This window comes from Marmota marmota, unplaced genomic scaffold (assembly GCF_001458135.2).
Source record: "Marmota marmota marmota unplaced genomic scaffold, marMar, whole genome shotgun sequence".
Taxonomy (NCBI): domain Eukaryota; kingdom Metazoa; phylum Chordata; class Mammalia; order Rodentia; family Sciuridae; genus Marmota; species Marmota marmota.
In genome coordinates, this window is record NW_026000005.1 from 38,293,986 (window position 1) to 38,309,223 (window position 15,238).

The 15,238-nt window shown below is 39.7% G+C and overlaps 1 protein-coding gene across 1 annotated transcript in view; it reads right to left on the reverse strand.

Annotated features, from left to right (window-relative positions):
* Positions 1–1,631: 1,631 nt before the first annotated feature.
* Positions 1,632–15,238, reverse strand: part of Epha4 (EPH receptor A4) — a 136,767-nt gene continuing 123,160 nt past the window's right edge. The window contains exons 14-17 of the mRNA XM_015481449.2: positions 12,760–12,998; positions 9,414–9,569; positions 8,164–9,070; positions 1,632–4,116 (exon numbers count right to left, since the gene is read on the reverse strand). Of these exons, the coding sequence (XP_015336935.2) occupies positions 8,956–9,070; positions 9,414–9,569; positions 12,760–12,998 (510 nt within the window). The 3' untranslated portion in view covers positions 1,632–4,116; positions 8,164–8,955. The remainder of the gene's footprint in view (positions 4,117–8,163; positions 9,071–9,413; positions 9,570–12,759; positions 12,999–15,238) is intronic.

Genomic DNA, 15,238 nt, shown 5'->3' on the forward strand with positions numbered 1-15,238 from the left:
CTTGTAGGGGAAGCTCTCTCTGACCTCCTCCAGGTGCACTGTCCCCCTTCATACTTGTGCAGGAGACCAACTTGCTCCTTGAGTTTCAGTTTCTCTTCCTATGCTTTTCCCAGCATCCTAGCACCTGTGTTTGGAACCATGTGATTGGGTTCTGGGCAATGAGATAAAAGAGGCAGAAACAAAATCCCCTTTCCAAGTCCAGCCATAAAGCTTCCAACAAAAGTGAACACATCTGTCTTCCCTTATGTGATGACCTTTGGACACATATTGTATATGGCAGTATCACATGAGATAAAGGAACCTGGATCTATCAGTCACTGCTTGGAAAAGAGTGACCAGGAAGATCCTTAGATTCTTAATCAAGTTGGATCTTAATCAAGTTGGGATGTAAGCTAGAAATATGTTTTTGATGAGTTAAGCCACTGAGACTATTGGTCATTTATTATAGAGAAAAGTTGGCATTCATTTCCCCAAATACAAAATCCCATATTACACTACACTAAAATCAATCTCAAAATTACTGTCAAGATTGTAGGTAGCAATTTTGATACAATCCTATCAGCTCTTTCTAGAAAAATGTATATGGAATGATGTTTTGTCTTGCTCAACAAGCAAGGGAGAAAATTCCAAATCTATTCCCTTTCAAAACCTACTTATGCTGAAAACTACCACACAGCTATTACTCTAGCTGATTCTAGAGGGAAACTTAAGAAATAAACAGAAAATAACCAAACATGACCCAGACTCTGAAATTCTTTTCATTTCATTACCCATGTTTAAAAATGTTGCTGGTAAGGATAACTGGCCTGCCTATGCTTGCTTAAGCCAGCTGCTCTTAGGGCTTTGGTTAATATAATGTACTGAGATGTCTTGAGCCTAATTTTTTTTTTTTTTATTGACAGTGACTGCTAATTAATCATTAACCATATGAAATAGCATCATGGTAAGAGCATTCATCCTTAAGACTGCAGTTTTTAATATATTTTTATCCCATATCAACTTAGAATTTGATAAAATTTATGAAATCTCCCCATCAAACTGCATATTCAGATATAATTTTAACATTTGCAGTTTTAGGGGTTATCTTGGAACTCTAATGTACCTGCAAGGATCCTTGGATCCTACGTAAAAAGACCCTGGAAAAAAACTGGTAGCTGGCCTTTCAGGTCAGTAATAATGATATAGGAAAACAAAGTTATTTATTATTTTTGGATGCAAACAAGGAAATAGGCAGAGGGGAGGCAAGAGACTTGCCCTAGATCACATAAATAATAAATGGGCAGAACCTAAACCAACCAAAATTTTTAGTCTTAATTACAATGGAATATAGAATGAGAATATTGTATCTCAAAGTCAGTATTTCTATTGCATTGTTTTCCAGGACAAAGATTAGAATTAATGTTTTTTTTTTTTTTATACTCAGGTATATGTATTGAATTATCACACTGTATTCCATAAACTAATACAATAACCACTGAAAAAGTTAAAATGTTTTTTTTATCCTTTAAATAAGCATGCTCAATTGAAAATTAAGATTTTCTATTTTAATCAAATGACAACCATTAATTAATTAATTTAGAAGTACCCTACACATGGTAAAAATAATCAAAAAGACACAACCAGATCCCAGGTTTGTATACGGCAACTACTTTATTATTTTTCAAATGCAAACTCTTTGCATTTAGTTTGCTATTTTACAATTTTACAAACTAGGTATAAAAGACCATAAATAAATGACATAAGTTATGTGTACCTAAAGTTCATGAAGGGAAGAAAAATACCTTGACAAATTAAAACAAAATAGAAAAATCTATGACTAACTCAAAAGATTGCTCAAATTTTGGAGCATGAATGAACCAATCAATGATCTGTTAATTTCTTTTTCAGTATGAACTAAATTATAATATGCCTTATACATTCTAATTTTAACCACAGTCCTTGCATATTCCAACATACTTGGAGTGATACAAAAAAATAAATGCACTCTTCAGTGTGTATCAATGCTTGATGTTGTTTGGACAATGTTAAGTGAAAATATTGCTTCTAGAACTTTCCTTTACTGGTCAGAATTTAAGTGTTTTCAGACAAATATTGAGGCTATACGAGTGTATGGATTAATACACATATCCTTCACAGATTGAATACGAGGTCTCAAAACACACACACACCAGCAGTGTAGTGAGAACCACCCTTCTTTTAGGTAACTTTTTAAAACACACCAGAACATTTCACTTATAAGATCGCTAAAAATAATTTGGAGCCTGCAGACACACGGTGAAGCTATTTGATTTGGTGCAGCGGAAAGCTTCACTCTGCTTAATAGAAGATCTGAGAATGATGTAGCATCTAAGCTCACTAGACCAGTGCTTGCTCGTGGGCCAGACGCAGCCCAGAAGTTGGGCCCCTACCCTTACCTCTGGGAAAGATGACCTGCTCAGAGATTCATCCTCATTTCTTTATACATATTTTTCAGGCATCAATGCATAGGCACATCCCTTTAAAAATATATTAAGGTCCCCAAAAGGGGGTGAATTAACTTTGTCACTCTGGCATAGTTATGAGAATACAATGCCACACACCCTGTCAGAATGCAATAAATATTTATTGATGATTTTCCTCTACTTGTTCAACAATATATGGTTCAGAATCATTTTCCCCTGATTTGATGTTATAGCTTATATAAATGGCCACAGTTTCTGCAACCACGGCTTAGAATAAGCAAGGCAGCCACTCGGATTATCTAAAATGGCAGTATGTTGGCTGGAGTTTGGTACACGTATCATATCAGAACTGAATCCTCACATACTGGAGCTCGGATTCTAGAAGACTGACACCCTTTTGAGGCAAGAGGAGTTAGCTGCATATGAATTACTCGAGAATTTTCCATGTAATTTGGGAACCTGAAATTGTTTGAGACCATTTCATCCCAACTACATTAACCTCAAGAATCACTGGCATGTATTTTTCTGTGATATCGGGAGACAAAGTATTAATCCGGACACATCATCTCAAAGCTGACACACATATCTACGTTCATCTCCAAAAGTATATGAATTGCATATATTTGTTCGCATTCAACAAGTCCATTTATGCAGGGAAACAAAGGCTACTTATACTACACGTGGGGCTTCTAGACGGATTCCTTCCCCTTCTCTCTCCACTGAGAACTGGTGAGTCTGATGAGTTCAATCAGAATCTGTGATTTCATGGATGGGCTGTCACCTGAATGTATTTATATTCTAAAATTACTCCACCATTATAAGGTGAAATTGCCTCCATCCAGAGCTGTGGAATTACTTCTTAAGGTTAGTGTGGCAGCTACGAAATACATATATAGATACATGACATTTAACATTTCCAGGTTGTCTTCCCAAGGGAACGGGCACCGTCTCCAGGCCCAATACATCATATGGTTCTTTATCTTGGAGCTGGTGAGAAACCAGAACTTTCCAGGTGTAGCATTCCACAACATTCACAGGCAGTTCTAAGCATGAGGTTATACACGCACACACGCCCATTCGCACGCGCACACACACACACTCACACCTATGTACACACATCAAAAGAGATAGTCAGCTCATATTTAGTCTAGGAAAAAAAATATATTTATATCACTGCAATGGCACACCCTGGGTAAAATGTCACTTCAGCAATGCATATCATAGGCAGCTCATGGGAACTGGCTTTGTTCTGTATGGTGGCACCTGACCGGTGTCCATAATAAAACCTGTAGCCTTTGGTCACTTGCTGCCACACCAATGCAGCCGTGACGTACAGGAATGAAATATGGAAATACATATAAATTAAACCAGGAGTTTGGGAGCAAGGGCTCTGCAGAGCTGGTGCCGTGAGGCAGTACATTCCTCAATGCGACTGGAGAACAGATGCTGAACCTCGATGCTGCTGCTTTTCCACTGGGAAGGGAGATGGGAAAGTCAGACATTTATTCTTCCCAGGTATCGATGCTGTTTCTTCAGTGTCTTTGCCCCAGAACTGGCACAATAGAAGCAGAAGAAACACATTTGGAAGGAACTGAGGAGGGCGTGTTCTGTTTTCTTCCAAGGGCTTTGTAATCAACAGGAAGGGCTGTGAGGCCAAGATAGCAGATTCCATTCCCTGTAGAGAAGAGAACAACACTTTAGACAACACATCAACAGTATTCCCTGTTGGCTGTCAACAAATATCGGGTGGAAGAATACAGGTCTATAGAAGCTGGCGTGGCTCAGTGAAAGTAGTTTAGACGTGACATAATGAATTCCTACTTTCCTCCTCTGAAAAATAATGACAATTACAAAAATAATATCTGTCAGCAACTAGGTAACAACTCTGACGGGTGCTCTATGTAAACCTATTGTATGGATGAGGAAGCTGAGGCACAGAGAGGCCTGTGTAACCAAGGTCATATACTCTGACATTGAAAGCTGTGATCAGAACATGCAAAGCCAGAGTCTACAGCCACTCCTGAATCACTATGTCAGATGGACAGACTCTTTGAAATGAAGATCGATGGCTTATTTCAAAGTCCACAATCGCTTAGTAGTCATCACTAATGAATGGAATTTAAAAAAAAAAAAAAAAAAAGGTGTTTTCCTTAAAAAAAAAAAAAAAAAGGTAACTTCTGATAAATGGGAGCATCTTATTTAGTGAAGGATCCATGTATTCTGCTGGGAAACAGACAGCAAAAGGAGATTGGGGCCAGAGCACCTGGAGAAACTGCTGATGTCAGTGATGGAGGTGAGAGATACAGCCTACCTTGGCGCACCAAGAACCCATCAGCCACAACCCAGACAAATGCCCAGGCCTCCGTCTAGAATCAAATCAGGCTGACAAAAAAGCAAGGAACCCTCTAGACTCTTCACCATCTTCTCATTTGTCAAAGGATTGACTCAAACCAAAAGAAGCAGTTGTTGGTCTTTTATTTCCCATCAAAGTTCTTCTTGGACTGCATCCATTAGAGGGGCCGTGCATAGCACTGGCTTTAAGTGGAGGGCGGGAAGTGAGAGCGCACTGCACTACTGCAGATGATTGGCTTATTAAATCCATCAATTGTTTCTTTCTTTTGTGTAGGTATGTGTTTATAAGAAGAAATAATTAAATTTAATTTCTTTGAGTTAAATGATCATATTTAAACATGTAAAAAAAACGTAGTCTATTTGGAGAGACAGAAATAAAGCCTTATGAATTATTCATATAGAATATTTTTTATAGTTACTGAAAATTTTAAATGTGGGCTAGGGTGTAACCACCAATATCTTCAAGTCACTTGTTCAGGATAGAAGGAAGGGTGCCAAAAGGGGAGTTGGATTTGATCAGTGCATACGCTGTGTGCATGTTTGGAAATATCACATGGCATCTCACTAATATGTATAATTAACATGTGTTAATAAAAAAGAAGTGAGTTGAAGGTACTAAGGTTGTTCATTTTGACAAATTATGAAAAATGAAAGAAGAAAAGAAACAGAATCGGATATATTTTTCTAATTCTTTCCTCTGAGGAAATCAGTAAGCTCATCAAATGTAATTTTTGAAACCTGAATGCGCAGGAATTTCACCCAGCAAGCATGCATTTATGTGAAGGACAAGGAGAAAGTGAACTTGACCTTAAACTCTAGAGTGCAATCATGCTAGGGGGAGAGGCAAACTTTTTGATGAAGAACTTCTTTTGCTACTAGAAATTTCATTCTTGCAAAGGAAAGAGGGGTCTTATAAATACACTCTCTCTTTTCCCATCTGCCAAGCCCCTTCTTCACTTAACACCTGGAATAAAATATCTACTATGTAAATATATTTGCAGTGTTAAGTGGGCATTGTGGGGACTTCTGTTTCTATGAAAATGGTTGGACACCTGAAGTTACACGTGTGGGAAGGTGAAGGCGTCTATCTAGTTGATCGCAAAAGAAAAGTAGAGACCATAAGCCCGTCTCCTTTGAATTAGGGCAACTCCTCTATCATGGGTAATTTCTTGGATAAAGCAATTGGCTTACAAGGGGGTCACAGTTGTTAAAAGAGAATCCACAGTGACTAAGTAAACAAGGTGCTGCTCCTGCAAGTCAACTACCCAGACCTCAGTAGATCCTGCCCATCCGCTGCTTGCATCCAAGTGGGGTTTCACTTGTGCTTTTCACTCTTTTCAATTATGAAATAGTAATTTCATAAACTTCAAGGCTAAAATATGCATGCCAGTCCTTTTGAGTGTAATTAGATAGGACCGCCACCTTTCAGGTATTCCCACATTTACAGGCTCATAAACGTATTTAAGGTGAAGGCGCCTCAGGCGCATGGCCCTGGCCACAGAAACGCACTTCACCCCACTGGGGCATGGGCAGCAAAACATCCGGGAACACAGGAGAAAGACAGAGGAGTAGCACTGGGGCTGGGCGGATACAAGGGTGCCCGAAGCTGCGGAGCACACTGTTTTCCCTGAGAACATCTCACGTACACGTAGGACAATACCAGGCTGTGAGAAAGGTGTCATTACTAAGGTGTCATTAGCTTTCTAGTTCACAGGCGGAAGAACTGAGTTATAAAGAAAAGTGGGGTGAACTTCCCAGTGTCAACATTTGGGTTGGCTTTAGAATTCATAGCTGTCCGGATGCCAGGGTCTGGCTCCAGCCTCAGGAAACACTGGAACGTTCTATTGTTCTGCCATTACTCCTCTAAAACTGCAGCGAGGGAATGGGGATAGGAAAGGCTTTTATTGCTACTGGATATTATTTTTGACACTTGGAAAATCCATTTTTGTCTTTCTATTGGCCTTGACCCTAACAAATGAATGTGTTAAAAGCAAGGTTCAGAAGGTGACCTTTGAATGACATAGGATTTCATGTTCCACCTGATTATTTCATTTGGAGGTACCTGCTGGGCAGTGGCAAAACTACTGCCTCAGAACAGATGATGACTTGTTAGATAACTTTCCCTTTCTTTGGAAAAGTTCTGCTTTGAGTATGTTTAATGTTTAGAAAAATACTTCAAGCCCTAAGTTGCTGACTTTAAAGAATGCCAAAATTCTAATTATTCAATGAATGCAAGGTTAACATTCTGTTTTTCCTTAAAGTCTAATTTCATAATGCTGTTGACTGTAGAGATTAAAAGCAAAATACTCCACAGCTTTGCTGAAAGAAAAAATAAAAATTTTAAAAGCAAATAAAAAGAAGAATTATTTGCCTACATTTGTCAACTTTTAACATGAACATCCAGAATTCCTAGACTTCAGCAAGCATGGCGATAAAATAAAAATTGCTGGACTGGTTTTAGAAACAAATTTCACATTCTTTCTGAACAGAAATGCTTTTACAACTAATGTTGCAAAAAAGGTTTTTACTAAACTGTCATGGTTTGACAGCATCAAATTTAAGATTCCTTGCATGGAACGAAATAGCTTTCGGGATAAAACTGAAAGGGGGGGGGGGGGAAGGTCATTAAAATTAGCCAAGCTTTCATTTAAAAGTGAAAAAAATAGTTTAAAAAAATAGTTAACATTTTCTCAGTCCAACGTTAGGTCTTTTACTTCTAGGAATGAACAAAGCCATTTAATTCACCTGTTTCAATAAGAAAACTCTGGAGAATAAAAGAAAAGTTGTGGGCTTGTGGATGAACAGGGCATTTTTAGTGGTCACTTTCTGATAACGACAAAGTCAAGGCTCAAGACAAATCTCCTTGCCTAATCCTGTCTGGTGAAGGGTTTTAGGAGCATAGGAGGCTAAAGGAAAGACTTCCCAACGCTTCTCCAGCAAAACAAACCCTCCACAGTATGGGCCCATGATCCAGCCATTGGGGAGAAAGGCTCCTGAGGTTCTTGCCCAACACCCATAAGACAGTCACTAACAGGCACAGCTTGAACAAGAGGTACCAAAGGACAAAAGGAACCCTCCTGAGAGAACCCACAGCCAGTGGGTCTGGGTCTCACCCTCCTGAACCTGACCTCACCTCGTGTAATACAGACTTCACTTCCCCGTGGAAGAACATCAGGAGCGTCTTTCTGTTTGGGTCTCCACTCCTACTGTCAAGAAAGGACTGAGATCCTGAAAGAGCCCAACCCTATCTGATAGATGAGAAAGAATATTTTCCGAACAGTGTTTCAGATGAGATAAAGTTTACCGAAAAAATTCAAGGGCAGGGAGGGGTTTATTGGAGAAAGACTTGTCGCTGGTTCTTTTGACTTACCTTGTAGATTTGGGATTGCTTCTTTAAAGGAGGGTAGTATGAAATTTTCCTAGTCAAGATTGTCACAGCCCACTATCCATAAGGTAGTTATAAGTTTGCAGGGTCCCAAGTAAGACTTTATATGGCACAGCCTCAGGCCCAAAGAAACAGACCTCAATTGTTCAGTTAGGGATTATGGGGTTTGAAATTTTTTTTTTTATATATCCACTTTTCTTTTCTTTCCAGCCCCCATTGTTACAGGAATCTACCAGGTGATGTGAGCCCTGAGGAGGCTGCATGGGTGAGCCACAAGATTTTCACCCAGGTCTTTTCCCGTGGTTTGAAGAAAGCTTTAAGTGCTACAACTGAGTCCTTTAAAAAATGTTCCTGGGCATGGTCATAATTCCAGTTGAGCAAAACGAGTGTCAATTATGCCACAAACAAAATACTGCAGTTGTAATTCCAAATGGAGGGAGGGTCAAGGACATCTCAGAGCAGCGCAGAGTCTGGCAGCAAGTACAGCATCAAAACTCAGAGGCAGAGATCTATTTATATAGGTACACGTATTTTACAGACTGGTGATGGACTTAAGTACTGGTGAGAAACAATTTGTTCCAGGTCTAATTCCAGTGACCGGCTGTCATTTCTGCAAGCCCCACAGTTTCAGCAATCTGTACACCAAGCGACGCTGCAGATACATTTTTCCTTTAATTTCAGAGGGCGAAGACGAAGTAAAAAAAGTGCAGTTCTTCAATTAAAGTGCATGGATGAGGTAAACTAATTTCAAGAGTTTTGAGTTTATTCAGTACTGGCTCAGACAGGGACCATCCTGCCGTGCATCTGCTGCATTTGGGTTCGCATGGCCTGGACACTGCTCAGAATCTTGTTCTGGTGTGTGATGGCCGTGATGCCAATCCTTGCCAGGTCGCTGTAGGTAGGACATAAAGAGAGGGAGAGAAAATGTTAAGGGGGTTGAGAAGCTGGGTTTCCTGACTTCATGCAGACACACATTTGAATCAACCACAGTTGATACAGCACAACAAGGCAGGTGTATTAAAATGTTTAATCAAGCAATTCAATGCAACAATGTATATAGACTGTGTAAAATTACACTCAATCAGGATGGCAGACATTCCAGTTTTCTTTTCTTTTCTTTTTAATGAGTAGGATGATTATTGATTATGGAGCTCAAAGAAAAAAAAAATAATAATAAAAGGAAAATACTATTAAATCTAGATTTACCCTTTGGTGTTACATCGCTGAGTACTTACTCCTGGTTCATGTGCACCACAGCCTCTAGGGTGGTGTAACCAGCAGCTGTGAAGTTATCCTTATACCGGTCCATTTTAATGGCCTGGAGCCAATCGCCCACAGATACTACAGCAGAGAATTCAGGGGAGCTGGGATCCAGCAGAGCAGTGTTAGGCCTGGAAAGAGAACAAGAGAGTATAAACGAACAGGCGCCATGGGTACGACAGGAAGGCTAAAACAGGCAAGGGGAGCTAAAAAGCCAAGAGGTTTTAAACAGAACAACTGTGGTCAAAGGGAACCATGTGATTTTTTTGCCCTTATTTCACAAAGCTGCTAAAGTATGTATCCATCGCTCTTATTCATTCTTAATTCCATTTCCTGCCCTTGTTTTATGTGGTCCTCTTATAGCAGTTCACACCCTTGCTTGGGGTAAAGTTTGGGGGAGCTCTTGTGGTTGAAGCCTGTTCAGTCCCTGCCAGCTCTGAATATCATGGGCTTAGGTTCAGCAACTATGGAAACCTTACTGAAGTATGAGCAAGGAAAACTGCAAGCCTGCAACCTGCCAGTCTTGAGCGAAGTGGCGGGAACAGCAAGGGTTCAAGTCCATCATGGTTCCAGCCGGGTCTGCAGGCAGGCGGGTGCACTCATACAAACTCAGGCCAGCAGGGAGTTAATCCCCTCTAATCAGCCCATGCCTGACCAGCACGTGTGCCAAGACTGGCAGGAAGAATGGCCACTTTGATCACTGTTTGGATTATGGAATGTGCTTCTTTGCTGGGCTCCTGAATAACGATTTCAACAGATTCAAAGAACTTCTTGTTAACTTATTTATTAGTTTACGTATTTCTCAAGCCAGGTGTTTTATACAAGATCACTGTCAAGAACAACACAGGCAGGAATTCTGTTGCTCCTCTTGATATTGATGTACAATAAATCACCTATTTATGAAAAGTATTTATTAAGAGAATTATAGTCATCTTCATCATCAAACTATTTAATAACTATAGGATCGGTCTTCAAGAGGTATTTTAGAACACCTTTACTATAATTACCCACATAGCAATACTGTTATTTGTTAAATTATATTTTCTTGAACTTCTCTTTTCCCTGAAAATCACAAACTGTGTTTGATTTTAACATTTTGTCCTGATTTTCATTTGAGATTATACTTGAGTACGAACATTTAAATTGGAATTACCTCATACTACTGAATTCTTAAACAAAAAAAAAATGTTTCTTGAAAAAACAAAATTAATATAATGTCTTAATTAATTTTCTAATAGCAGAAGTAGTTCAATTTTAAATTCATTTTAGAATATTTCATTTTCGATGTTATTTTGATATGCATGCTTTCTTTTAACATAAATATTTTAACAAAGACTATGTTTTAATTTCTCAATTTTGTGTCCAAATGATAGTTTGCCTGTCTGACCTTTCTGTTGTGTCCATTATTTCTAATTTTCTGAGTAAAATTATGCAGATGTTCATAGAGAGAATAGTCAAAATTTAATTCTTCTCCCATTCTGAGTTAGTGACAAATACTATCATGTCGAATTTTAGCTATTTAGCTGAATATTAGATGTATAGCAATATTTGTTGGTAAATAATGACTGATAGTTTGCATTTACTTCCAACTTTAAGCCATGTACACAGACAGAGTAAGATATAGGCTCTAAGTGCCTGACAAGATCAACATGAACTTAGGATAAAAATATCTTCACTCATATTAATTAACTCTATCGGTCTTTCTCAAGCTTGTTCTGGAAGGCTTTGTGTTCTTTGTGGAAGGGCATGACATTTCCTAATTTTGTGCAGAATGCTTGGGCTCTGTGGCTGAAGATCTAACAGCTGGAGGAGATTTACCTTGGAATTGAAGAGGCTGGATTCCCCTAGAAAGGAGGGCTCACAGTAAATTATTTTACCCTCTCAGAGAAAAGAGTAACAAAAAATAGCCCAGAAATGGTAGATTTCTTTTCTTTTCTTTTTTTCCTGATAACACATGGCAGAGGTAAGATGTGAATTCAGCCCTTTTCAATGTTGTTTGCAAAGAGCACAGCTGCTATGGTTTTAGTCTAGTGGCCAATGGGAGGGATTTGAAAGATTATAGAAGAGAGGATTTTTTTTTTTTTTTTTTTTTTCCCATTTACTAGCCCTTCTCATTGGATNGAGACAGCAGGAAGGCTAAAACAGGCAAGGGGAGCTAAAAAGCCAAGAGGTTTTAAACAGAACAACTGTGGTCAAAGGGAACCATGTGATTTTTTTGCCATTTACTCCAAATTCTTCTTCACGTGTTGTGATCACAAATGTGTCCTTCTCTTCCAGGACATTTAAGCTAAATTTTCAGTGGAAAGATGGGAGGACCCAGAGGGCCAGCAAACACTACAAGGCCTTGGGCATAGGGACTCAGAGGACTGCCCCTCTGTTTCTGACTCCAGGTCATGCTGAAAGACAAGCTCCAATTTGGAGGCACATAGGCACTTCACTTCACACAAGCCTGGGTCACTAGTCTTATCATTGTTGGTTTCTTAATCCAAAATAGATTTTTGTTGTTGTCACAAATTGGCAAAGACACACATTACTATTCTCCTAGTCATTGAAGGCTCCCCTAATGATTTCTTTGACATCTCCAGGCTGGGACTGTTTCTATGTGTCCCAAATTTGTTGGCAGGAAAGCCCAGACTCTATGTAGAAAATGCTTCCTAGTGAATCATAGCAATTATGTATCTCTAGGTTCCTAGTAGACTGATGTGTCTCCTGCTGCTTCTCCCAATGAAATGACCACCTTCTTCACAGCTGGTCCAATCATTTTGGTTTTCAAACCCCTTCTTTAACATGCATCTGCATGCTCTGCAACATTACCAGTTCCTATACCCTGCTCTGCAAGATTCAGAAAGGGGAAAGCAGAAAAAAAACAGACCTCATGGCTCTCTTGGTACAAACACTTGGTAAGTTGACTTAAAATTGCAGAGTTTAGAGACCTATCCTCCAGTCTTAATTCCTCACTATTTCAATGTTTTTTTTTTCTTTTCCTTTTTCAAAACATAGCATCTACTTACCTAAACGTCTTCTAAGACTACATTTCATCCCTCTTCCTAAATTTTCAAGGCCAGCATCATAAAAGAAACACTTTATTTCTTTTTTTTTTTTTAATTCTTACCACTATTTGAGGCCTGACAGGCACGAGGCTGTTCAAAATGATGGAGAGAACTGTCTTAAATACTCCACTGATTGAGAAAGAAGCTGGCCAGATTATACAGAGCTATGAAGTGGCCACTGAAGAAAAGTCGGGAACTAAACTGAGTCACCACTGGTCTGCCAGCTCCAGTCCCCTGCCTCATCCATCACTATTAGGTAAGCATAGCCAACCTGGAGCTTTCTGTCCCCGTCCTCTTCAAGCTGTTGGGATTGCGGATGAGTTTATCCAACATGTTGACAATCTGCCCAAATTTAGGCCTGTCGCTTCTCTCCTTCTGCCAGCAGTCCAGCATCAGCTGGTGGAGGGCAATGGGACAGTCCATTGGCGGAGGTAGCCGATAGCCTTCCTCGATGGCTTTAATCACCTGCAGAAGACAACAGGATGGGAGGTTAAGCCGCCGGGCGAGCTGCTGTCAGAGGTTCACCCTCCAGACGAGAATGTTTCTTGTGCCAGCGAGCTTGAGCAGGGGCACGGTTCCAACTCCTTCACAGAAGCCAAAGACAGACCAGAGTCTCACTGGCATGGAGAGAGGGAAACCAGCTGTTGCTTTGAGGTGTCCTCAAACGGCAAGCAATGCCAGTTGGACATGAAGATGAGCAATATTCCACAGTAGTTAGAAGCCAGCTAGATCAGCAACACAGTGTCAGCTCTGGAGACAGCTCTCACGTCACCTGGTTCTGCCACTGCCCCTCTGCTCTCCTCTATGCAGCATTAGCACACCTACACACTCCTAGCAACAGACTCTCTAGTGCCCAAGACCTTCCCCAGGGGGGATGTAATGTAATTCCCTTGCTTCAGCTTAAGCCTGTGTCCCCCTGCTCAGACATGAATGGGCCAACTCCAAGCCCCCATCTCCTACATGCTCAGCCAGTTTCCCTTTGGAAGACCACACCCTTAGGCACCAATTCTATATCTTTTTCTGGTTTCAAATGGCTAATTGATGACTCTGTTAGAAGTATAAGTAGATTTTTTAAAAAAGTTTCAAGAAAAAAAATGACTCCTTTTAGGGCATTTATATTGGAAAGGGAGCCCTGACACCTAAGGAAGGCAGTAATAATGGTAGGTGATGATTGTCCTATTGCCCAGGACCATCCAGACTGGTCTCCTTGCCTAATAAGAAAGAAACACATCATTCCACAGTCTCCCTGCTAATCCTAGTTTTTTCTAATCTAGCCTTGGAAGTGTTACACGGTTTTCTCATAGGCTCTTCTCTAATCCCCTTCCCCTTCAGGGTGTGAATCCAGGTAATGTAATAGGGTACGACGCATGCCAAACTGAAAGAGGGGAATGACTTCACAGTTTCTTGGCTATGCATAAGCTTTGTTTATGAGTATCCAATGAAATCCTGTAAATGCTTTTATTTGTTTGAGGCTTTAAAAAGTTTTATTTGTTTTAAATCAGTGCATGTTCTTCCCTGCCTACCAACATGATGGCTGCCAAAGAAACCCACAGTGGCTGCAGATTCTGTAATCACCCCACTGATTTTCTCTGCATTGAATCTATAACTGCACAGAAACTGGCCCTCCACATGCTGGATCTGATTTTTCTGTACCAGTTTGTTGTCTTTTTAATCAGCACTCTGCTTCCGGATAACAAGCCTCTTAATTTAAGGGTCCCCATGATCCTTTCCCTCCCATGGGTTGTTGTTGTATTAGTAGTACCTACTTCTCCTTCGAAGGCAGATTTCTCTATGCTATCTCACTTAACTCTATCCTATTTATTTCTGGCAGCTACCCTAGGTCAATTTGATCCTCTGGCTTTCTTTTATCTTACCTGGTACACAATATTGACTCCAGACTTGATGGAAACATTTCAGATTGAATGGATGAGAATGTAAGCAGCACTGGGCTGATGCCAGGGCAACTCAATTTTCTGTAACCCCCTGACTGATTAATACCCTTTCCTATACTCATTCTCCACTGTCAGCTTGGAAGATTGCTTGTGGGTTAACAAAGCATATTTTCTCAGTGTACTGATGAATCTTATGGGGGCAAAGGATTAAAGCAAACAAAAAAACTTGCTAAGTTGAACACATTTTCAACAGTTACTTTCACTCCATTTCCCCTAGGCCGAATGAATTCTGCTTAGGAAAGTCATTCTCCAGCTACATTTCCTATTGATTCCTGTTTCACCCAGAATCCAGCATAGAGACAAATACACAGAAGTGGATGATAGGTTAATATTATTTGTGAGCCAGAAATGGATTGAAATGCTTTTTTATAGATACAGCCAGAAGATTGAAAATGTAAAACAACCAAATCGTTTTAATGTAATATAGAACCTGTCAAAATTACAGGTCTGAAAACATTTAGGGTGGAAAAAACTGATCATCTTTAGATACTCTGTTCTTATGGATATTTGGCTATGACTCATAACTGAAATAGTAAATAAGTCCATACACTGCTTGCTCATTTAGTTTGTTTTTCTTTGTCCCTCTGAGAATCTCTAATCTGAATCTAATGTTGCTACTTGAAGGTCTCTACCTTATATAATCACATCAAACAATGGAGTATACATATTACTCACCTTTATAATTACCTATCACTTAGGCAGGCTGCCATATTTCTTCCCATCTACCATGACTCTTCTTCTTCTTTTTTTTTTTTTTTTAACAAATTACTGATAATACAGTGTGGGTTCTACCATTCC